Raw genomic sequence first — 25,031 nt, 5'->3', positions numbered from 1 at the left:
AAGCACTGAGGATGACAAGGGTGCAGAATGTACTCTGGGTGGGGGACTTCAATGTCCATCACTAAGAGTGGCTCGGTAACACCACTACAGACTGAGCTGGCCAAGTCCTAAAGGACATAGCTGCTAGACTGGGTCTGCAGCAGGTGGTGAGGGAACCAAGAAGGAAAATCATGCTTGATCTCATCCTCACCAACCTGCCTGCCACAGATGTATCTGTCCATGACAGTATCGGTAGGAGTGACCAGCGCATAGTCATTGTGTGTATGTCCTGTACACAAAAATCAGGACAAATCCAACCCATCCGAGTCTATTCTCGGTCATCAGTAAAGTGATGGAAGGGGTCATCAACAGTGATATCAAGCGGCACTTGCTTAGCAATAACCTGCTCACTTATGCTCAGTTTGAGTTCCGCCAGGGCCACTCAGCTCCTGACCTCATTACAGGCTTGGTTCAAACATGGACATAAGAGCTGAACTCCAGAAGTGACGTGAGGGTGACTGCCCTTGACAGCGAGGCAGCATTTGACTGAGTGTGGCCAGCAAAACTGGAGTCAATGGGAATCAGGGAGAAAACTCTCCGTTGGTTGGAGTCATAACTAGCACAAAGGAAGATGGTTGTGGTTGTTGGAGGTCAGTCACCTCAGTTCCAGGACATCACTGCAGGAGTTCCTCAGGGTAGTGTCCTTGGGCCAACCATCTTCAGCTGCTTCATCAATGATCTTCCTTCCATCATAAGGTCAGAAGTGGGGATGTTCACTGATGTTTGCACAATGTTCAGCACCATTCGTGACACCTCAGATACTGAAGCAGTCCATGTTCAAACGCAGCAAGACCTGGACAATATCTAGACTTGGGCTGACAAGTGGCAAGTAACATTCGCACCACACAAGTGCCAGGCAATGACCATTTCCAACAAAAGAGAATCCAAACATCGCCCCTTGACATTCAATGGCATTACCATCACTGAATCCCCTACTATCAGTATCCTAGGGGTTACCATTGACCAGAAACTGAACTGGACTAGCCAGATAAATACTGTGAATACAAGAGCAGGTCAGAGGCTGGGAATCCTGTGGCGAGTAACTCACCTCCTGACTCCCCAAAGCCTGTCCACCATCTACAAGGCGCAAGTCAGGAGTGTGATGGAATACTACCCACTTGCCTGGATGAGTGCAGCTCCCACAACACTCAAGAAGCTCGACACCATACAGGACAAAGCAGCTGCTTGATTGGCAGCCCATCCACAAACATTCACTCCCTCCACCACTGACAAACAGCTGTTACTATCTACAAGATGCACTGCAGGAATTCACCAAGGCTCTTTCAACAGCACCTTCCAAACCCACGACCACTACCATCTAGAAGGACAAGGGCAGCAGATAGATGGGAACACCACCACCCGGAAGTTTCCCTCCAAGCCACTCACCATCCTGACTTGGCAATATGTTTTCACTGTTGCTGGGTGAAAATCCTGGAACTCCCTTCCTAACACCACCACATGGATGTACCTACACCACATGGACTGCAGTGGTTCAAGGTGGCGGCTCACCACCACTTACTCTCGGGCAACTAAGGATGGACAATAAGTGCCATAAACGAGTAAATCCCATGAACGAATAAAAAAAAGACTTTGATTTCTGCACAAGTTGATTGCATCACCCTCTGCCCATTCACAGTCTATGTCTCTCGAACTACCATCATCAGTTTATACAGACACAATTCTAACATCAATATTAAACATACAATTAATTCAGAATTAGCACAATAATTCAGAATTACAAGGTCAGCTTGCATTTGAGATATAAGTTCTTTTCAGTTGCTCCCTGATCAATTTTCCAGTTATAGCACCCCCCACTCCCACCCCAAGCCTCTCCAGGGAGTGAGAGTGACTGTGTGCGAGTAAGCGATGAGGATCCTGATGCCCTGCTGCACCCATCTGCTGGGGCTGTATGTTCGTAAAGCAGGTCCCTGGCTGTACTGGCCAAGAAATTTGTTGCACACCCCACTGCTTCCTCTGGTTAAGACTGGGGCAGGAAGGTCTGCAGGTGGCCCTAGTGGGGGTGGGGAACAGGACAGATTGCCAGAATTGGTATTTAAAAATACAAAGCGCATGGACATCATGAAATTATGAAAGGCATAGATAGGGTAGACAGGAAGGAACTTTTCCCCTTGGTGGAGAGATCAATAACCAGGGGGCATAGATTTAAGGTAAGGGGCGGGAGGTTTAGAGGGGATGTGAAGAAGAATTTTTTCACCCAGAGGGTGGTGGCAATCTGGAACTCACTGCCTGAAAGGGTGGTAGAGGCAGAAACCCTCATAACGTTTAAGGAGTATTTGGATGTGCACTTGTGATGCCATGGCATACAAGACTATGGGCCTAATGTTGGAAAATGGGATTAGAATAGTTAGGTACTTGTTTGACTGGTGCAGACTCGATGAGCCAAAGGGCCTTTTTCTGTGCTGTAGGCCTCTGACTCGAAAGTATATTGTGTTTGAGAAAAGCAATATACTACGGATGCTGGAAATCTGAAATAAAAACAGAAAATGCTGGAAAAACTCAGCAGATCTGACAGCCTCTGTGGGGATAGAAACAGAGTTAACGTTTCGAGTCCATATAACTCTTCTTCAGAGCTAAAGAGAAGTAGAAAAAGATGAAATTTATACTGTTTAAGGGAGGGTGGAGCAGGTGAAGCTGGATAGAAGGCCAGTGATAGGTATGGGGGCTAAGGAGAGACTGACAAAGCTATCAGGGACACAAGACAAAGTGAGTGTTAATGGCAGTGGTAAGAGCTAAAGAAGGTGCTGATATTAGCATAAAGGTAAGAAAGCAGAATGTGATAATAGCAGAACAAGGGTCAGCACTCTGTGAAAGAGCAAGGAACAAGTAACAATGGCCCTATTGGGGTTGGGTGGAGGCGGAAGTTGGGAAAAAGGATAGAAAAAGGGATAAAAAGGGGATAAAACAATGAATGAATAAAAATAAAGTAAATCAAGAAATTAAAAGGGATCAAGAAGGTGTGAGGATGAAGGAGAGAGTTCATGATCTGAAGTTGTTGAACTCAGTGTTAAGTCCGGAAGGCTGTAAAGTGCCTAACTGAAAGATGAGGTGCTGTTCCTCAAGTTTGCGTTGAGCTTCACTGGAACATTGCAGGAGGCCAAGGACGGACATGTGGGCATGAGAGCAGGTGCTTGAGATGATAGGATCACCAGTATAAATGGACTAGACCAGGGGAATGGATGGTTTGAGCAAGTCTGGATAGTGAACAAGCTGTGTACATTTCCAGAGGTCTGACTGGAAATGTATTACCTGCTCTTCAATAAGGTGAATTCCTGAAACATGACATAATCATCACATATGGAAAATAAAAGTAAATCATTTCTAAATAAGAAATCAGTCTAGACCTTGTGTAGCACTGAGAAGAAGCCAATGAAGATTTTTTCTTGTTAGAGGAAACCTTGTGAAATGGCTGCAGCTCTCTTAGGTTTTTTGCTTCACTCGAGAATCATTTAGTTGAGCAGCTGGTGGGGGAGGGGGGGGGGGGGGGGGGGGGAATGGGTAGGTGAAGTAGAGAGAATAGACAGTTGGTGCTTGAGATGAACAATTAATCAAAAGACATGGGCAAGCACCTGATGCCCTTTTCTTGCCTGGAATTACATTAATAAATTACAAAATTCCTGCACTTACTACTTTCAAAAAAGAGCTCTCCATTTTCAAGTTTCAGACAAACACCGTCACGTAACCAATATTATACAGCATAGCTCCAACTCAAGCATGTACTGAAAAGTGCTCCTAAAAATCAGACTAAAAACTGTCCAGCCTCCATTATATCATTCAGGAAGTGAAAAAAGCGTGTAAAGCAACACTTCATTACTCATTAGCCCAGCCCACAAGCGCAAGAACAGGTTTCTGGCACTAATTTCCCAGGTCATGATGGATAGCACAGCTGGAGAGCTGCTCCTAAAAAACTCAAACAAGTGTGTTGAATCAGCCTCTCAGAGATGGATATATTTATTCAGCAAGAAAGACAATGAGAAGGATGCATCATCTGTGGCTAACTAAGGAAGTTAAGGATGGTATTAAATTGAAAGAAAAGGCATACAATGCTGCAAAGATTAGTGACAGGCCAGAAGGTCGAGAAAATTATAGAAACCAAAGGGTGACTTAAAAAATAAAGGAAGGAGAAATTACAGTATGACAGAAAACTCGCAAAAAAAAAATAAAAACAGACAAGCAGGGTGGAAAAAGAGAAACGAGATGTATCACAGAATCTTTACAGTGCAAAAGGCCATTCGGCCCATCAAGTCTGCACTGGCTCACTGAAAGCATCCTACCTAGTCCCACTCCCCTGCCTTATCCCCGTAACCTTGCACATTCACGCTTTTCAGGTAGCAATCCAATTCCCTTTCAAATACCTCGATCAAACCTGCCTCCACCACCCTCTCAGGAAGTTCGTTCCAGACTCCAACCACCCTCTGGGAGTGAAAAAAATGTTTTCCTCACATCACATTTAGTTCTTTTGCCAATTATTTTGGATCTGTGCCCTCTAGTTCTTGATGTTCTCTTGAGTGGGAGCAGTTTCTCACTATTTACTGGAATCATTCTTGTGAATCTCCTCTGTACTCTCTCCAATGCCTTCACATCCTTCCTCAAGTATTGTGCCCAAAACTGGAAGCAGTACTCCAGATGAGGCCTAAGTTAGAGTCTTAAACAAGTTCAACATGACCTCCTTACTCTTGTATTCAATGCCCCTATGAATAAAGCCGAAGATGCTATAGAACCATAGAAAATTTACAGCACAGGAGACCATTCGGCCCATTTTGTCCATGCCAGCCCAAGGACACCCAGGTGCCCTTTCTAATCCCACCTTCCTGCACCCAGTCCATAGCCCTGCAGCTTACAGCACTTAAGGTGCAGATACAGGTACTTATTAAAAAGAGTTTAGAGCTTCTGCCTCTACCACCAACTTGGGCTTGGCCTAAATAGCCAAGTGGTTATGGTACTGGGTTTGTAACCCCAAGATCAAGAGTTCAAATCTCACAATGGCAAACTATGAAACAATGTAACTTCATCTGAAACAGATGGAAACAGGTTTGTACTCAGCTTGGCCTAAATAGCCAAGTGGTTATGGTACTGGGTTTGTAACCCCAAGATCAAGAGTTCAAATCTCACAATGGCAAACTATGAAACAATGTCACTTCATCTGAAACAGATGGAAACGTGTTTGTACTCGAAAGAGTTACCACCAACTTGGGCAGGGTATTCCAGACACCCACTACCCTCTGCTTATAAAAGTTCTTCCTCTCGTCCCCCTTCTGCCATTTATCTTGAATCTATGTCTCCTGGTTCTAGAATTCTCCACCAAGGGAAACAATTTTATCCTGTCCACTCTATCTATTCCCCTCATATGTGCTTTATTAACTACTCTCTCAACATGCCCTGCCATCTTCAATGACCTATGTACATATACACCAAGGTCCCCCTGTTCCTGCATCTCCATTAGAATTTCCCCCTTTATTTCATACTCTCTCTCCATATTCTCCCTGCCAAAATGAATTACCTCACACTTCTCTGCATTGAATTTCATCTGCCACTTGTCTGCCCAATCCACCAACATGTCTATGTCCTTTTGAAGTTCAAGATTATGCCCATCACAGTTGACAACATTTCCAATCTTCATATCATCTGCAAATTTTGAAATCATGCCCTGCATACCACAGTCTAGGTCATTAATATATATCAGGAAGAGCAAGGGTCCCAACACTGACCTGAGAAACTCCACTACAAACCCTTCTCCAATCTGAAAAACAACCATTTCTCACTACAAAAACAGAATTACCTGGAAAAACTGAGCAGGTCTGGCAGCATTGGTGGAGAAGAAAAGAGTTGACGTTTCGAGTCCTCATGACCCTTCCACTGAGTTCTGTGGAAGGGTCATGAGGACTCGAAACGTCAACTCTTTTCTTCTCCGCCAGTGCTGCCAGACCTGCTGAGTTTTTCCAGGTAATTCTGTTTTTGTTTTGGATTTCCAGCATCCGCAGTTTTTTGTTTTCATTTCTCACTACTCTCTGTTTCCTGTCACTCAGCCAATTTCTTATCCAAGTTCCCACTTTCCCTTTATTCCATGAGCTAGAATTTTGCTCACAAGTCTGTTGTGTGACACTGTATCAAATGCCTTTTGAAAATTCATATACACCACATCAACAGCATTGCCCTTATCAACCTTCTCTATTATCTCCTTAAAAAACTCCAGCAAGTTAGTTAAACATGATTTCCCCTTAATGAAACAATGCTGGCTTTCCTTATTTATCCTGTACTTGTCTAAGTGACTATTGATTTTACCCCATACTGTAGTTTCCAGAAGTTTCCCTACCACTGAGGTCAAACTGACTGGCCTGTAGTTGCCGGCTTTATCCTTGCACCCCTTTTTGAACAAGGGTGTAACATTCGCAATTCTCCAATCCTCTGGCAACCACCCCTGTGTCTAAGGAAGGCTGGAAGATTATCATGAGTACCTCTACAATTTCCACACACACTTCCCTCAGTACCCTCATCCGGTCCTGGTAGCTTATCTATTCTAAGTAAAGATAGCCTAATACCACCTCCTTCTCAATTGTAAATTCTTCTAGCGTATCAGTACTAGTGTCTCTCACCTCGGCCTGGGTAACTTCTTGTTCCTTTGTAAAGTCAGATGTGAGGTACTCATTTAACACCTCTGCTATTTCTACAGCCTCCATGTGCAAGTCCCCTTTTTTATCCCTAATCGGCCCTACTCTTTCTTTTACCATCCTTTCGTCTGCCCTCTCATTGGACCGGTAACATACTATTGCAGAAACTTATCTTGAACACATTCCAGGAACTCTTGCCCCTTTGTACCATTCCTATCGGTCTATATTTAGATAATTGAAGTCACCCATTATAATTACTCTAAAAGTCTTGTACCTCTCATTTCTTTGCAAATGTGTTTCTCCACATCCCTTCTGCCAGTTGGTGGTCTATAATCGACACCAATGTTATTGCACCCTTTTCATTCCTTACCTCTAGCCAGAGAGATTCAGTCTTTGGCCCCTCTGGAACATCCTCTCTCCAGTACTGTAATGCCATCTTGAATCAATACTGCCACTCCCCCAACTTTTCATCCATTCCTGTCTCCCCTAAACACCTTGTGCCCAGGAATATTTAACACCCAGACCTTCTCTGAGCCAGGTCTCTGTTATAGCAATAATGCCATAATTCCATTTGTCAACCTGTGCCTGCAGTTCACCAATCTTATTAACCACACTCTGTGCATCCACATACATGCACATTAACCCTGATTTAGACTTTACTTTCCCCCTTACTGACACCATCACATGACTTACTATTGCCTACTCAAATTCTATCAAACTCTCCAAGTATTCTGTCCACCTTGATGCAATTCTGATACATGTGCATTATCAGTTAATACTTCTCTACTTCCCAATGCCAGTTCCTCTCTTGTCCACTCTGAATTTCCCCTCAGGTTCCCATCCCACTGCCAATCTAGTTTAAACCCCCCACAACAGCACTAGCAAGTCTCCCAACGAGGACGCTAGTCCCAGCCCTGTTAAGGTGTAACCCGTCCTTCTTGTACAGATTCCACCTGCCCCAGGACTGGTCCCAATGCCTCAGAAATCTAAAGCACTCCCTCCTACACCATTTCTCCAACCGCTTGTTAAACTGCTCAATCTTCAAACTCATGTTCACTCATACATGGCACTGGGAGTAATCCTGAGATTACTGCTTTTGAGTTCCTGCATTTTAATTCCCTTCCCAACACCCTAAAATCTGCTATTGAAAAAAAAATAATTCACAGGATGTGGGCTTTGCTGGCTGGGCCCAGCATTTACTACCCATCCCTAATTGCCCCTTGAGAAGGTGGGGGTGAGCTGCCTTCTTGAACCACTGCAGTCCATGTGGTGTAGGTCCACCCACAGTACTGTTAGGGAGGGAATTCCAGGATCTTGACCCAGCAACAGTGAAGGAATGGTGATATATTTCCAATTCAGGATGATGAGTGACTTGGAGGGGAACTTCCAGGTGGTGGTGTTCCCATGTGTCTGCTGCCCTTGTCCTTCTAGATGGTAGTGGTTGTGGGTTTGGAAGGTGCTGTTGAAGGAGCCTTGCTGAGTTCCTGCAGTGCATCTTGTAGATGGTACACATTGCTGCTACTGTGCATCGGTGATGGAGAGAATGAATGTTTGTACATGGGGTGCCAATCAAGCGGGACTGCTTTGTCCTGGATGGTGTTAGGCTTCTTGAGTGTTGTGGGAGCTGCACTCATCCAGGCAAATGGAGAGTATTCCATCACACTCCCAACTTGTGCATTGTACCTGGTGGACAGGCTTTGGGGAGTCAGGAAGTGGGTTACTCGTTGCAGGATTCCTAGGTTCTGACTTGCTCTTGTAGCCACAGTATTTATATGGCTGGTCCAGTTCAGTTTCTGGTCAATGGTAGCCCCCAGGATGTTGATAGTGGGGGATTCAGTGATGGCAATGCTATTGAATGTCAAGGGGCCATGGTTAGATTCTCTCTTGTTGGAGATGGTCATTGCCTGACACTTGCATGGTGCAAATGTAATTTTCCACTTATCAGCCCAAGCCTGGATATTGTCCAGGTCTTGCTGCATTTGGATATGGACTGCTTCAGTAGCTGAGGAGTCACAAATGGTGCTGAACATTGTGCAATCATCAGCGTACATCCCCACTTCTGACTTTATGATGGAAGGAAGATCATTGATGAAGCAGCTGAAGATGGCTGAGATGACTGACCTCCAACAACCACAACCATCTTCCTTTGTGCTAGGTGTGGCTCCAACCAGTGGAGAGTTTTCCCCCTGATTCCCATTGACTCCAGTTTTGCTGGGGCTCCTTGATGGCACGCTCTGTCAAATGCTACTTAGATGTCAAGAGCAGTCACTCTCACCTCAACTTGACTTCAACTTTTTTGTCCATGTTTGAAGCAAGGCTGAGTGAGGTCAGGAGCTGAGTGGCCCTGGTGGAACCCAAACTGGGTGTCAGTGAGCAGGTTATTGCTAAGCAAGTGCCACTTGATAGCACTGTTGATGACCCCTTCCATCACTTTACTGATGATCAAGTTTAGACTGATGGGGCGATAATTGGCCGGGTTGGATTTGTCCTGCTTTTTGTGTACAGGACATACCTGGGTAATTTTCCACATAGTTGGGCAGATGCCAAGTATCATAGCTGTAGCTGGAACAGCTTGGCTAGGGTCCAAGGGGCCTCATCCCTTTTCCTGTCTATTTTATTGGTCCCAATGTGGACCATGACCTCTGGCTGTTCACCCTCCCCAAAAAGAACATCTTGCAGCTGCTCTGTGGCATCCTTGACCCTGGCACCAGGGAGGCAACATGCCATCCTGGAGTCACGTCTATGGCTGCAGAAATGCCTTTCTGCTCCTCTAACTATAGAATCCCCTACCACTACAGCTCTTCCACTCTTCCTCCTCTCCTCCTGTGCAGCTGAGCCACCCATGTGGTGCCTTGAACTTGGCTATTGCTACAGTCCTCTGAGGAGCCATCTCACTCACCAATATCTCAAAATGAAAAAGCAGTTAGAGAGTGAGATAGCCTCAGGGGATTCCTGCACTACCTGCCTGTTTCTCTTCGATACTCTGGCAATCACTCATTCCCTCTCTGCCTGTGGACTTGTTAGCTGCGGTGTGACCACCTCTCTAAATGTGCTATCCAGGTAATCCTCAGCCTTGTAAATGCGCCACAGTGACTCCAACTGCCTTCCAAGTTCCACAAACCCAGAGCTCAAGTTTCTGCAGCTGGTGATACTTCCTGCAGATTTAATCATCGAGGGCACTTTGTGTCTGCATGACTTCCCACATCCTGCAGGATGCACATTCCACATGGCTGAGCTGCACTGACAAACCTTAAACTTTATATAAAGTGCTTACTGCAGTATGGTAATAATATAATAACTGACCTGCCACTCACTAATCTCCTCCTCTGTGCCAAGTCCAGAAGGGCCTATACTTACCAACCAATCAACTTACAGGACTCCTGTGACATCACTTTTAGATTTTATCTATAAACTCCTGCCTTTCTCTCTCCCTGAAATTCTCAGACCTCTCCAGTTTATTACAAGTTATTGATTAACCTACTTCTTCCATTGCACCAAAATGCAAATCAAATGATGAAGATCGAAATGAAAAAAAAGGAGCACCTCCTTTCTCCCCCACCCTGCACATCCCTGAACTCCCAACTCACCAAGCTCTACTTCTTGCATAAACCTTACCTAAAGCACCTCTTTCCCCCTATGCACCGAATTCCCATTTTGAATCAACTTCCCAAATACTCACTCTGTCTCCATTTCACTAAGGCGTAATCTCCCCTTCGGACTGTGCTCCAAACCGACCTCTATGTAGTGTACTTGGATTTCCAAAAGGCTTTCGATAAGGTGCCACGTAAAAGGTTACTACACCAGAGCTCATGGTGCTGGGGGTGATATATTAGCATGGATGAGGATTGGCTAACTAACAGGAAACAGAGTCAGGATAAATGGGTAATTTTCAGGTCCACAGTTCACTCCTCTACAGTGGAGACCTGGATGACATATGCTAGGCAGGAGAAAAAGCTGAACAGTTTCCACCTTCACTGTCTCAAACGTATCTTCAACTCAGAATTAATACACTCCAGGGCCTCCATCAGCACACACTCATTGCTACGTAAACGTCAGCGTTGGCTCCGCCAAGTTCATCAGATGTGATGGCTATATACCCAAAGACCCTCTGTATGGTGAACTGATCACTGCGTCATCACCTCTTGGGTGCCTGTCCCTCTGCTACAAGGACACCTGCAAGTGAGAAATTAAAACGGCAGACTGACACAGATAACAGAGACGGTTGCTGAAGGCCGGGACCTCCTGCAGGCTGACTGTTTGCAAAGGCAGTGGAAAAGGTGAGCAGAAACAGAAAGCACAGCTGGCCAAGAAGGGGGCCCAGAGAATCGTGCACCTTCTCAGCCTGCAGCGAATGCTGCAGAGGCTGCCATTCCACGGTGAAGCTCCTGAGCCACACCAGGTGATGCTTAACACAGTTGATCACTACGGTGCAAACCTTACAAGATGGAAGACTGTCACCAATGTTTCAGGTTGGCAAAACATAACTAGTGGAGTGCCACAGGGATCAGTGCGAGGGCCTCAACTATTTACAACCTACATTAATACCTTGGATGAAGGGACAGAGTGCACTGTAGGCAAATTTGTTGACAATACTGTTATGAAGACGTGTTATAAAAAAATAAAAACAAAAAACTGCGGATGCTGGAAATCCAAAACAAAAACAGAATTACCTGGAAAAACTCAGCAAGTCTGGCAGCATCAGCAGAGAAGAAAAGAGTTGACGTTTCGAGTCCTCAAGGGTCATGAGGACTCGAAACGTCAACTCTTTTCTTCTCCGCCGATGCTGGCAGACCTGCTGAGTTTTTCCAGGTAATTCTGTTTTTGTTATAAAAAAATGTTCATTTAGAATGTCATCAGCTGGACATACATATGTATTGAACTTCTTCGAAACAAACATTTTTCCTATGCAAAGGACACTGGCTTACAGCAGCTACTATGTTGCAATAGCGAAGGACACAAGCTACTTTTATAGAGACACTGAACCTGTGGAGCACTCAGAGGTCATGTGATCCAGCTCGGGTGTAAAAAGATACTGTATTTTTGGTTAGTTAGAGAGACACTGTTACAGGGCAACAGCCCATCTCTCTTCTGAAACCTCTCATCAAAACTGAGCTGTTTGTGATTTGAAAAACCCATGGATCTCAATGCTGCAAAGCATGAGTTCTTAAATGTGAATTCTGAATCAACACCACTGCTTCCAGTGAGAAACTGCAAGAACCAGCAGCTACTGTGGAGTGGGACCCTGCAGCTGTAAACAAGCATCTGGACACTGATTTGTTTCTGACTTTACTTGTAACTTGGCCAAATTTTTAGTATCTGATACTTTGCAGATTTTTCTCCCTTTTACATGCTTGAGTGTGGGGGAGTGGAATTGTGTGTCTGTTGTTTTTGCATTTGTAGGTAGTTGAACATATTTATACATTTTAAACCTCCTTACTTGTTACCTTCAGGAGCTTGGCTGGCTTAAATATATATTAAATTGAATTTACATGGGAGGTGATATTTCCAAACTATTATAATCAACTCAGGAGAGGGACAAGGAGAGGAGTTAGTTCACACCTGCTGACCTGGTCATAACAATATGAAGACAGATGGGAAAGTAGGCTGTGAGGAGGGCACGAGCCTGTAAAGGGATACAGGGAGGTTAAGTGAGTGGGCAAAAATTTGGCAGATGAAGCGTAATGTGGGAAAATGTGAGGCTGTCCACTCTGGCAGGAAAACTAAAAACGGCATATTATTAAAATGGAGAGAGACTGCAGAATGCTGCAGTACAGAGGGATCTGGGTGTCCTGGTACATGAATCACATGAAGTTAGCACACAGGTACAGCAAGTGATTAGGAAGGGAAATGGAATGTTGGGGTTTATTACAAGGGTGATGAAGTATAAAAGTAGGGAGGTTTTGTTACAGCTGCACAGAGCATTGGTGAGACCACACCTACAGTACTGTGTACAGTTTTGATCTCTGTATTTAAGGAGGGATATACTTGCATTGGAAGCAGTTCAGAGAAGGTTCACTCGGCTGATTCCTGGGGTGAAGGGGTTTGTCTTATGAGGAAAGGTTGAGCAGGTTGGGCCTAGACCCATCGGAGTTTAGAAGAACGAGAGGTGATCTTATTGAAACATATCAGATTCTGAGGGGGGGGGGGCTTGACAGGGTGGATGCTGGGAGAATGTTTCCCCTCATGGGAGAGTCTAGAACCGGGGGTGGGGAGACACAGTTTCAGAATAAGGAGTCTCCCATTTCAGATGGGGATGAGGGGGAATTTCTTCTCTCAGAGGATCATTAGTCGATGGAATTCTCTCCCCCAGAGAGCTTTGGAGGATAATGCCCAAGGACAGGGAACATTTGCAATGTCAACTAGCATGGGTGACAGAAAGAGAGGTTGCATGGTCAGCAGTTAGGAGGAGTCAGGTCTAGGAAGCAGGAGGTTGGCACCTTGTCTCTTGAGGAGATAGGACACAAAGGCACTGGATAAGGGTAGAGGGTAACATCGGGAGAGAGTGGACGTGGCATGGGAGGAGTTTTAAAGAGGTAGCTGGTCAGAGGAAAATTGCCCTATGTCCTGGGGAAGTGAGGAATTTTTGGCAGAGGAGAGAGAGGCCTATTAAGTGTTTGATGATGAGTGGCTAAAAAAGTTGACAACATAGATGCACAAGTCTGCACCCCAGGCTTGAGGGAGCAAAGATGGGGGACCATACAAAGTCAACAGTTTTACCAGGGTCAAGGGCACCAGAAGTGGAGGGGAAGGAGCAGTTAAGCAGAACGACAACTGACAAAGGAAGGCTGAAGGTTAGACAGTCAGAAGTTTAAAAGTGCAGCAGTGACTCATTCGAGGTTAAACCAAAAGCACCAAGCTTGGTGGTAATCTATAAGCATGCTTTGAAATTTCTCAAAAATCAATATAAAATAATTTGTGTACCAAGATCACAGCTCTTTGCTGGAATATAAATAGGAGTCTGGTGTAGGAAAATCTCAGCTTGAAATTCCAGAATATCCACTCGAATTGGATACAGAATCATTTTATATCCTTTAGGGACAAGAGCTCTAGGTATTAAAAAAGGCAGTCATAGACAACAACAAAAGAGATAAGAGACAACATAAAACTCAAAGAAAAACATACAAGAATGCAAAAAGAGATCCTGGTGAATGGGAAAGACAGAAAGAGCAGAAAAGGGTGACAAAACAGATGGTAAGAAATACAAAAAGCCAGTCTGAAAAGAAACTTGCAAAGGATATCAACACCAAAGTAAAATATTTTTACAACTACTTTAGAAAAAGAGGAACAATGTGGGAATCTGATAACAGTGATCCTGTCAATGTAGATGAAGTGGTAGGTGAGGCCTTAACTATTCACCATATTTATTAACAACTTAGATGATGGAATAGAAAGCCATGTTAATTTTATCAATTGAGGTTAAGTACATACAGGTGGAGGGCATTAATTGGATGGTTACTTGAGCACAAATAAAGAGACACTTACTGACACTGGGAGAGAGTCATGCCAGAAGGTACATACCTTCTAATGATTCATTCTGTGAATAAATCCACACCAAGTAAAGATTGGCTCTGTTTTTTTCACTTCCTTGACTGGCTATCAGGAATATAACATATCCAACTTGCCAATGACAAAGATAGGTGGAATTGTAAGCAGTGTAGATGGAAATGTAAAATTAGAAAGATTTAAGGATGAAGTGAATGAGAAAAACTGGCAAATGGATTACAATGTAGGCAAATACAAGTTTATCTACTTTGGACTTCAAAAAGATAGGACAGGATACTTTCTAAATGGTGAAAACCTGGAAACAGCAGAAGCTACAAAGACATGGGTGTCCATGTAGACAGATCATTAAAATGTCATGAAAAGGCACAGAACAGAAAATAATTCAAAAGGCTAATGAGATGCTGAGGTCTATATCTAGAGGATTAGAATACAAGAGGATAGAAGTCACACTTCAGCTATACAGATGTGGTGTAACCAGGAAGTATCCAGGCAGTTCTGGGCACCACACCTTAGGAATAACATGTTGGCCTTGGAGGGAGTGTAGTGTAGCTTCACTGAAATGATACCTGGCCTCCAAAGGTTAAATTGTGAGACGGGATTACACAAAATAGGCTTATGTTGCCTGGAATTTAAAAGGTTAAGAGGTGATTTGATCGAAGTTTTCAAGATATTAAGGGGAATAGATGGGGTCGATTGGGAGAAACTATTTCTGCTAACTGGGGAGTCTTAGACGAGGGGGCTTGTCAAAAAACTGGAGCCAGGCCTTTCAGGAGTGAAATTAGGAGCTGCTTCTACACACAAATGGGAGAAGGTTGCCACAAATGGTAACTGACACCAGATCAATTATTAATTTTAAATCAGAGATTGGTTAACTAAAGTCTACCAAAGATACAGGCAGGTATATGGAGTTTGGTCACAGTTCAGCCATCATCTCATTGACTGGTAGAACAGGCACAAGGGGCTGAGTATTCCTTTGCTCTTATTTCCACCTAACAGTTTAGGTTAATCAGGCTCCCATGACACTAAAACATTTTTATTTATTTACAGTTAGTTAGTTCTGGCCTTAAGGTTACAATCTTAATTCAACCAGTGTTTGGTGGGAAGATGTCTACCGTAAATACATAACTTGTTACTCTTGGGCTTCACCATTTCTAACAAATTTGCTCAATATTTTAAACTTAAAACAAAGTTTGATGTGATGCTAAGACCAAACTGAGAGGCTTACCAAACAAGGTCTGTTAATTTTGTTAGTTCTGTTGAAGAGTCATACGGACTCAAAACGTTAACTGTGTTCCTCTCCGCAGATGCTGCCAGACCTGCTGAGTTTTTCCAGCTATTTTTATTTGTTTTGGATTTCCAGCATCCGCAGTTTTTTTGCTTTTATCTTAGGGTCTGTCAATTTCTTGGATAGTTTGTCATCAGCTTACCTAGATCTCAAGGCAAGGATACACTCAAAAGTCGGAATTGAACTGCAACCATGACAATCCAAGGTAAGGTTAAGAAAAATATCTCAAACTTCATTGGGTTTGCCTTTATTGACGTTAAAAACTGCACCAGTAGGTCATTGAAACTACCTACTACTATTACCCACAGTTGCCACTTCAGTGCCTTAACAATATCGTTAATTGTGCTTCTCCAATCTCATCAACTCATATTTCACGTGGTGAAATTTACAACTCCATTCAAATAGCCCTATCAATTGACATCTATCTATGTATTTTCTATTATTTGTAACCCTTCTTCACAAGTTCCTCATCAGCAAATTTAGCTGTTTCAGTGCCCCTTTAGAAATAATTTAAGTATAAAAATAATGGCTCTTCCATGGCTCCTCCAGAGACAGAATCCATGACTGGAGGAGGAAGCTGTGATTGGAGGTCAAGAAACAGTTATCCTGGCTGTTCCTGCAAACACCATGCAGAAGACTTCCATCTGCACTGTCAATCTCTTCAAACAACTGCTCATCGATGATTCCAACCCATTTGGTACCTTATGGAAGGTGGAGAACAAGCAGAAAAAGAAAAATAAAAGAGGGAGGAGGTGGCCAGAAACCCAGTAACAGGGTCGGAAGCAGGCCTGGGGAAACTGCCTGTAATAAGAATGTCTTCATGGGCAACAGCCATTGGAGAAGGTCCATCCCATTTTAAATTTTCCAGTAATGGAGGGGAGGAGAAATGATGAACCGTGCAGAAATGCAGCTGGTCTGTTACTAACTTACAAAAGCTGCTTCTTATGCCTGTCTGATTTGCTTAATTGTGTCAAAATAGTTGGAACTTGAGATGAAACTGATCTTAATTTATTACTTTAAGTTGGGAATTGTTTGAAGAGTCCAATTTCAAGAGAAACCACCAAGGAACGAAGGAAGAATAGTATCCTGAACTCACATGCAAATGAAAAAGTAGCCCTTCATAAAATTAAGCGAGGCAGTTTTACTTCCTCAAAGAGCAGTCTGGGGGCAATGTGGGGGTTGGGGGGGGGGGGGGGTGGAGATGACCCCTGCTCCCAGCCCTTTAACACTGTCCTGTCACCCCTCCCAACACTGCAACTGGATTCTCTTAGCACTGGGAAACTGGCAATTAAAATGTGTGTTGGTACCTCTAACTATTCAGCTGCCTTCCCTTCCTGTTGGCAATGCTCTCTCCTTCTCTAACCCGTCGATCCAGCTAAGGCCTCTGGTTTTAGCCTCGGTCACATGAATGAACATACTCGGAAAATACTGGCATGCCATTTGTCTTCGACAAGATTTTGCGAGAGGAAGACAAGAGTATCTTACAACGAAGCCACGTTTGCGTGAGAAACTCAAGAGCAAATGAATTTATCCACTAACTCTACAAGAATGAGAAAGGTTTCTACTTCCCCTTCACTGCAGTACAGTTTTATGGATACCATTACTTTCTGATGCCTCAATAACGTTCCATTCATGTACAGGTAAGGCTAACAAGCTAACCAATCACATGGGACATTAAGAAGGTGCTCACATCTCTCATACACAAGTTACAAGATAGTTACAGAGCTGAAACCCTGGTTGATTTTTCCTGTCACTAGTTCAGGAACATGGAAATCAGTTGTAGGGCCCCTTATATTCCCCATCTGAAATTAAAACACAGGACCGGGGAAAAATAGGAATTGAAATTTGTATCTTCATAGTCTAAAGGATCATTTTCCATACCGGGCAATGTGTTATCAGTTGGCCACCAGGGGAGTCAGCTGTAACATTTTTTCTGCCAATGCAAAATGAACCCCTCACGTGCAAATCTGAGTGTAGTTAACTATGATTTGCTGAACAGGGCTAGCTTGGGGGTCCTTTCATCTGCCAGGCCTTTTGGTGCACCCAGTCATCAGTTAAGATCTGGGTAGGCATCTGTCCTAATCACAACAATTTCCATTTGTACTCGTTTATCTCACTTAATACACAAAAAACCCTTCAAATAACAGGCAGCTCAAGAATTTGTAACCAATCACCTGGTTGGGAAACAGCTTAGTCATTTGAGCAACTAATCCACTCAACTATTTTCTATTTACTCCAGCAATCATAACCCAGATCTGACGAAGCAACATCAGAATGACTTGCATATGAAGTCAAAGCACCAGGCTTTATAAACTCCCTTAGAAATTTTACCCACGAATCTTTTGGAACTGCACAACCATCCTGCAATTCCCTCATCATTTGGCAGAAGAATTTTTCCCATCCCCAAACATCCACTGCTCTTTCCACAATAACCTGAGAGCAGTCCAACGACATGTCTTATGGCACTTTTATATAGTTATCACAATAGCTTTCACAGTTAATTCCATAATCAGTAACACCAGGTCAGTCTATAATGGAGTGTCCATTTAGCGACATCTCATTTACATACGTAGGGCATTCCACATCTGAAAAGTTTCACACAGGTTAGTAATGTTGAAAGCACATTCTTAGCTTTCATAGATGAGCCTATTGTCAACCACTGACATCCAAATACTGTCAATTTGTACTCTCCATCAAAAGGCACAGGATGACCACCTCACAATAAAAGAGTTGTTACTGCAATAACATGTTCATCATTGGAGGCCATCTTACAATGCAAGAAGATAGTTATTATGCAGTATTTGCAGCTTCCCATTATATTATGGATCAAGAGAGGTTCACTGGAAAGGACCAAAACTGTTTTGGTTAACATAATTCATTTCATAACAGTGCAAGATATGGAAATGATAAATTATACAAGATTAAACATTTTTGCACCGTTTGAGACCAGTATCAAACTATTTTTTTCATATTAACCAGGTAAATCAATAGGAGGAAGTCTTCATGTGTAGCCATGAATGCAACACATTGATCAGCTGGCAAACAGAAAATGGTTGGCATATATCCAATAAACAGTACAATAGTGACTCAAAGATAATTGGTCCAACACTAACTGCCACTCCACATACAAAGAGATCATTTACAGAGCCACTGTTATACAGTGACTAAACTTTGTTTTAATTGCACAAAATTATAGAATTTCTACATGTTTTGGAAATTGTGTTTCATGATTCCATCCATTTTGGTGTGAAAACAATGGGTCAACAGCAATGATAATTTCTTTGCTCTCCATTCCCACAGGTAGTGAGTGTTGTGGTGTTGAGCAGCAATGGGCAAGGGCTTTTCCAGCATTTGAGAAAGGCAGAGTCTGGCAGTATTAGGGCCTTATCAGATCCCAGTAGGAGAGTACCACCCAAACTGCCTTTGGCTCCTTTCACACCCAGTTTCATTTGTCAGGCTCTGCCCATGATCTGCTTGTAGCCTCTTCTGTGCTCTCTCCCAGCCCTCCTTTAAATCGCTATTCCTATTGGCAGATAGTTCCTGTCTTAAGGCATACAAGCGTAAATTAGTGGATGGAAAATCAGGTATTGGGGATTGCATATTTTGTACTGTGCATTGGCTCTGGCAATTTAGCTTTTAGTTAAAAAAAAATTCCAGAAACAAAAAGCACCCTCAAAACACTCAAAAGTTAACATGTAGTTTCCAAGCTTTCAGTGTCTATTTTTAAAAATCCTTAAGTTTAAACTGGTACAGTCGAGATTCTTTTTTTAAAATTATCTTTCAAAGTCTTGCAAAAAAACCAAGAGCTTCTTATGGGATGAGGAGGTGCAAGTCACACTAATGACCAGATTTTGTGCTGCCAGTCTGTACGTGCCCAGTTAGTCCCTCTCTCCAATCACTAGGGTTAAATACGCAATTGAAGTCAAAGCTTCGGAGACCGCTTCTGGCCTCAAGGTAAAAGTTTGAATGAAGGTATTAAAAGATAATTCAGCAAGCAAAGTTAATTATTGTGGGGGATATATATAAAATGTATTTTGAGTGATTCAACTGGTTTAGCAACAAACTGTGGTGAGAAGGTATTTTGCCATTATGATTGTCAACATTTAATATTGTAAATCCATAGGCAAACATGCAGCTCAAAATTTTACAGACAGAAAGCATGCATCATACAATATATAGATTTAGATGTGGAAATCAATTTAATTTGTTCAATCTTAACAGTAATTCTTTGAGGAGAGGAAAATAAGAGGAAATAATTAATCAGAATAGAAGGAAGCACATATGTAAAAGGATTCTTTTATATTCTTTATGCCATATATAAACTATTGAAATGGGTCTTTATAGCATAGGAACCATGCAAGTTGCTTGTTTACTGTGGTAATTGCTGACTGAATATAAAATATTTAGGTGTTAGTACAAGTGGGAACAGCCACACTGGCAATGTGGTGAGTGTATTAAACAGAATTTTCCTCCTCCTGTCCTCTTCTCCCCCACTCAAAACAGATAACCTGCCCTATTTAACTCACTTAAGTACCTCCAAGTGTTACAATGGATTTCTCCATCAGTGTGGTTCTCTCAACAACTAAAAAAATAGTCAAGCAATATAGCAAAGTATCAGATGATCTGGAAGGTCAAATCTCACGAACTGTTGACCCTTCCCTGTTGGGAAAGAAGAACTAGTGTTGGACAGATCTACAGCATTTGCTTTCACAAAGATGAATCTTCTCTAACCTACTTCCTCACAGTTATACAGCCATGTCGAGTTTCTGTCACCATCAAAAGATCACTACTCTGTTGGGAAAGTACCACTCTAACAAAAATGAAACATACAAAAGTTACCATATCAAAGTAAATGATTTGTTACTATTTGCTTCACTACCGCTAGTGAATCAGCTATTCCTTACATAACCAAACAGAAGAAGTGGCAGCTAAAGGGTATCTTCAGATAGAAAGCAAACAATAGATTAAGGATGTTAAATCAATATTTTCTTCATTTTTATTCACTGGCACCATCATGGAATATGTTATTTATTTACAAATCATATATTGCAGACTCACCAGCAGTTTTTTGCCTACAACTCGAGAGGAAAAACTAAATATAACAATTACTAAGACAGGAAAGCAGTCTTTGATTATTTGTTTATGCATCTTCTTGCACAGACTCTCAAAGATTATTGTCCTTCATGCTTGTCATTATGTTGGGTTTAGCTTGTGTCACAGGCTCACGGATCGCACAACTGGCAGCACCTCCAGGGCAGAAAGTGTCTTTGGGGATTAGCAAATCCAACACTTTGGGACTGTTGCACAAGAAACAAGTCAAGAGGCAGCTGCACTAGCACCTTGCCAAACCCAATATATTTTGTTTCAACAGAGACAGAGGCCCATTCACTCAGACAACTTCTGGTTTACGTAGTTGAATGCACATTTAAGAGCTTCTCTTCCCTACAGGGCATTTTACGACTGCAGCACATGAATCAATCTCCACACAAGTTAATTTTAATATATGAATAGCAAGCCTAAAGGAATAGTAAGCTTCTGCATGAAACGATTTGAGGAAAATACAGAAAGCATTTGGAGTGAGAAAAGGAGTTAGATAAGAAAAACCATTCATAATGCCTCAGTTTAAACTGGTGAATGCTTGATTAAAAAAAACACTGGGATTATTCCCAGCATTGTAACTAACCACATCTACAATAAATTGTATGCTGTACCAAATAGTAGGTTAGCTGAAGTACTTTGCTAAACCTTAAATAGTGTAATAATCTCATTACTTGAATATCAGGGTAAGAGACCAGATGTATAAACAAAAGCACTAAATTCAAAATAAGCAGACAATTTGTACTTTGAAAAATGGAAACCCAAGCTATAAAGGAAAACATGAAATTCACACACTCTCCTGCCAGGCTAAGACTATTGCAATTGGAAAAACAGCAGGCTGAAATCCAAGGCACCAAAATTAATTTTACTGTAATGTTCAGAACAACAACCTGCATTTATATAGCAACTTTAATATAATAAAACACCCCAAAGCACTTCACAGGAGTATTATCAAACAAAACCTAATATCAAGCCACGAAAGGAGATAGTAAAGCAGAAGAAAGTTTTAAGGAGCAAGACTTAAATGGTGGAATTCCAGAGCTTGGGGGCCAGGTAGCTGAAAGTATGGCTGCCAGGGGTGGAGCAATTCTTTTTTAATCATTCATCCATGGGATGTGGGCATTGCTGGCTCAGCCAGCATTCAGTGCCCATCCTTAAATGCCCTTGTTCAGAGGACATTTAAGAGTTAACCACGTTGCTGTGGGTCTGGAGCCACGTGTAGGCCAGACCAGGTAAGGATGGCAGATTTCCTTCCCTAAAGGACATTAGTGAACCAGATGGGTTTTTACGACATTCGGCAATGGTTTAATGGTCGCCATCAGGCTTTTAATTCCAGATTTTTATCTCTGGAATAGTAGTCGGTGACAATACCACTATGCTACCGCCTCGCCTTGAGGGGTTAGATTAAAATCGAGGAGCTCTAGGAGCCAGAATTAAATGAGCACAGATATCTCAGAGGGTCGTGGGTTGGAGGAGATTACTGAAGTATGGAGGGGAGAGACCACAGAGGGGTTTGAAAACAAGGATGAGAATTTTAAAATCAAGACGTTGCTTAACCAGGAGCCAGTGTAGCTCAGCGATTAGAGAGGCGATAGGAGAACGGGACTTGGTGTGAGTTAGGACATGCACAGCAGAATTTTGGATAACCACAAGTTTCCAGAGGGCAGAATGTGGGAGAGCAGCCAGCAGTGAGTTGGAATAGTCAAGCCTAGAGGAAACGAAGGCAAGGATGAGAGTTTCAGCAGATGAGCTGAGACAGGGGTAGATTCAGATAACATTACAGAGGTGCAAATAGGCAGTCTTAGTGATAGCTTGACTATGTAGTCGGAATCTCTTCTCAGGGGCAAATATAACACCAAGGTTGCGAACAGGCTAGGTGACTCTCAGACAGCTGTCGGGGAGAGGAATGGAGCTAATAGTTAGAGAACGGAGTTTGGTGGCAAGGCAGAGGACAATGGCTTCAGTCTTCCAAATATTTAATTGATGGCATTCTGTTCATGCAGTACATTGTGCTGGACAAACTGTATGATAGTACAGAGGCAGTGAGAGGGTCGGGAAAGATGGTGGTGAGATAGTGGTGGTTTGAGTCCATTGTTTCAAAGCTATTTAAATCTATTGAATGAGTGAAATTTGCCTCTCTCTCATAACATAGCCACTTGTATTAGCTTTGTGGTCAGCATCAAGTTTCCAACACTATCAACCTCCCCCCCCCCCCAAAAGTGTTAATTCTTAAAGCCTGAACAGTAGATTACAACGAAATAATGTCCATACTGTCATAACCCACAAACAATTTTTTTCTTCAACAAAGGTCACTGGATAATGCTCTGGAGCATCCACAACCCTCCCTAGCCCAGGGTCCACTGATACCAATTGAATTACTGCACTCAAGACTGCAACTCTGGCCAAGATCAGCAAACTCAGTGCAGAGCAGTAACCTGGTTTGTAATTTCACAAGGGATGGGGGTGGAATAGTAACTGAATACAAGTCATCAATGTTTAAAGGCAGTGCACATTACCAACATGCAAGGTCCGTCTGAAGTAGACATATGTTGCATGTAGGTTATGTGTTTTACCATTTCATTGCCTGAAAGACTGGTGGAGACAAAAACCCTCACAACATTTCAGAAGTATTTGGATGTGCACTTGCGATGTCATGGCGGCCTGTTAGTAAAAAAGGACAGCTGATCATTTATGAGGTACTACTTAACATTTTATTGTAAAAGCAATGAAATCCAAAATGTTAAGTAGTGTGTCATACATGATCAGAATTTCCAGCATCCGCAGTTTTTTGTTTTTGTTTTTGTCATAAATGATTAGCTGTCCTTTTTTACTAACAGACAGCTTGATGTTCATTCTTGATCATGCACAATGTAGAATTATTAGAAAGCAAAGGCTATGGTCCTAATGCTGGAAAATGGGATTAGAATAGTTAGGTACTTGTTTGACTGGCACAGAATCGATGGGCCGAAGGGCCTTTTCCTGTGCTGTAGACTCTATGACTCTCTGGGTTTACAGTTGGTGAACATGGATAGGCCCTTCTACCTGCGTAAATCCAGGTTACTATCAATGGAAAACGGCTCACAACCACCTTCTACACTTGTTATTTTTGAACAATGTTTTTTTTAAACACGTGTGTATCCAGAACAAATACCTCATACTGTAGGCTCCTGCCCCCAGTTCCTGGCCGATTCCAGACAAACTGGCATCGAAATCCTGCACCAGCCCAGATTCAATCACCTCATCCGGCATCGGCATCTTCAGCGCCCAGGCCATGGCCGCACTCAATAAAAGGCCAACAATGCAGGTTGGAAAGAAGCTGCGCTCCTCAGGATGAGGAAACGCTCAGAACAATGCCCGTTTTCCCAGTGCGGGACAGTGAGTGAGTGAAAGGGCCGATCAGGGAGGCTGCAAAACGACCAAGGAACAGCCGCTTTCTCCAGCTCACACTCCTCGCGCCATATCCAACCCATCAAAGATGGCGCCGCTGGGAGGGCTCCGACAGGCACCTCACTCCGATTGGCGGCTGCGCTCGTCAATCAGGCTCCGGTAACCAATCGCAATCTGGAATCCATACTCTTTGTGATGTATCGTATAGGTCTACCTATCACCGTGCACGAGAGGGCGGGCCTTATTCTCCGCGAGCAAGATAATATGACGCGCAAGAAAAGGATTGTTTTTTTTTAAATTCCACAATTGGGCTCCATGGCGGGCGACGGGCGACAACAAGAGGGTGAAAAACACACAGACTCGCAGAATCCTCTTCGCCCCCGTTTTTGCCATAATGTGTTCACCGCTCGCTCGGCTTCACTTCCACGTTGGCGAATTCGCACTGCTATCTTTCCCAAGTGACTGCGCTTCACCTGTCAAGCCAAGCAGGGCAGTCTGGGCAGCAGCAGCACCTCTCCTCACTGCTGCATCTTCCAGCCCCAAAACCCGCCACCAAATTCTGCTCAACAATAGCCCACCAAAAACGGAGGCATACTCTGCTTTTGTGCACAAAAGACCCAAAGACCTTGGGAAACATCCCCAGTAACTCATAAAACATCCTCGCCACCTGCTCAAAAAGTACACATTCGCTCTGGATGCGAACACAGACAGACAAAAACCGGTTTCAAAAATCTTTCTGCAGGAAAATCAACGCAGGTCTGCAGGAAACTTTCAAGTCTAGCATAGTCGTGCAGACATTTTAGTTAGTGGCAAGATATGGAATTCACTACGGCTGGTGGACAGCTACAACACTGGATGAACCGAAGGGAGAAGTGGTCAGAGATGCCCAGCTTTCAGATGGGGCATGAAACTGAGACCTTGTCCGAATGTCCAGGTGTGCAGAAAAGATCCTGTGACACTATTTCAATTAGGGCAAATTCATTTTATGATCGTTTATGGGATCTTGCTGTGTGCAAATTAGCTATCACATTTCCCAACAAAAACAGTGACTAGACTTCAAAGGTAATTGAGTTGACGTTTCGAGTCCTCATGAC

At 43.1% G+C, this 25,031-nt stretch overlaps 1 protein-coding gene across 2 annotated transcripts in view; it reads right to left on the bottom strand.

Moving 5' to 3' along the window:
• Positions 1–24,017, bottom strand: part of tfcp2 (transcription factor CP2) — a 100,442-nt gene extending 76,425 nt beyond the window's left edge. For both annotated transcript variants that reach the window (XM_041180344.1, XM_041180345.1), the window contains exon 1: positions 23,702–24,017. In XM_041180344.1, coding sequence (XP_041036278.1) covers positions 23,702–23,823 — 122 coding nt within the window. In that variant the 5' untranslated portion in view covers positions 23,824–24,017. The remainder of the gene's footprint in view (positions 1–23,701) is intronic.
• Between the last annotated feature and the right edge of the window lie 1,014 nt (positions 24,018–25,031).

This window comes from Carcharodon carcharias, chromosome X (assembly GCF_017639515.1).
Source record: "Carcharodon carcharias isolate sCarCar2 chromosome X, sCarCar2.pri, whole genome shotgun sequence".
Classification (NCBI taxonomy): domain Eukaryota; kingdom Metazoa; phylum Chordata; class Chondrichthyes; order Lamniformes; family Lamnidae; genus Carcharodon; species Carcharodon carcharias.
This window is presented reverse-complemented; position numbering and strand designations above follow the sequence as displayed.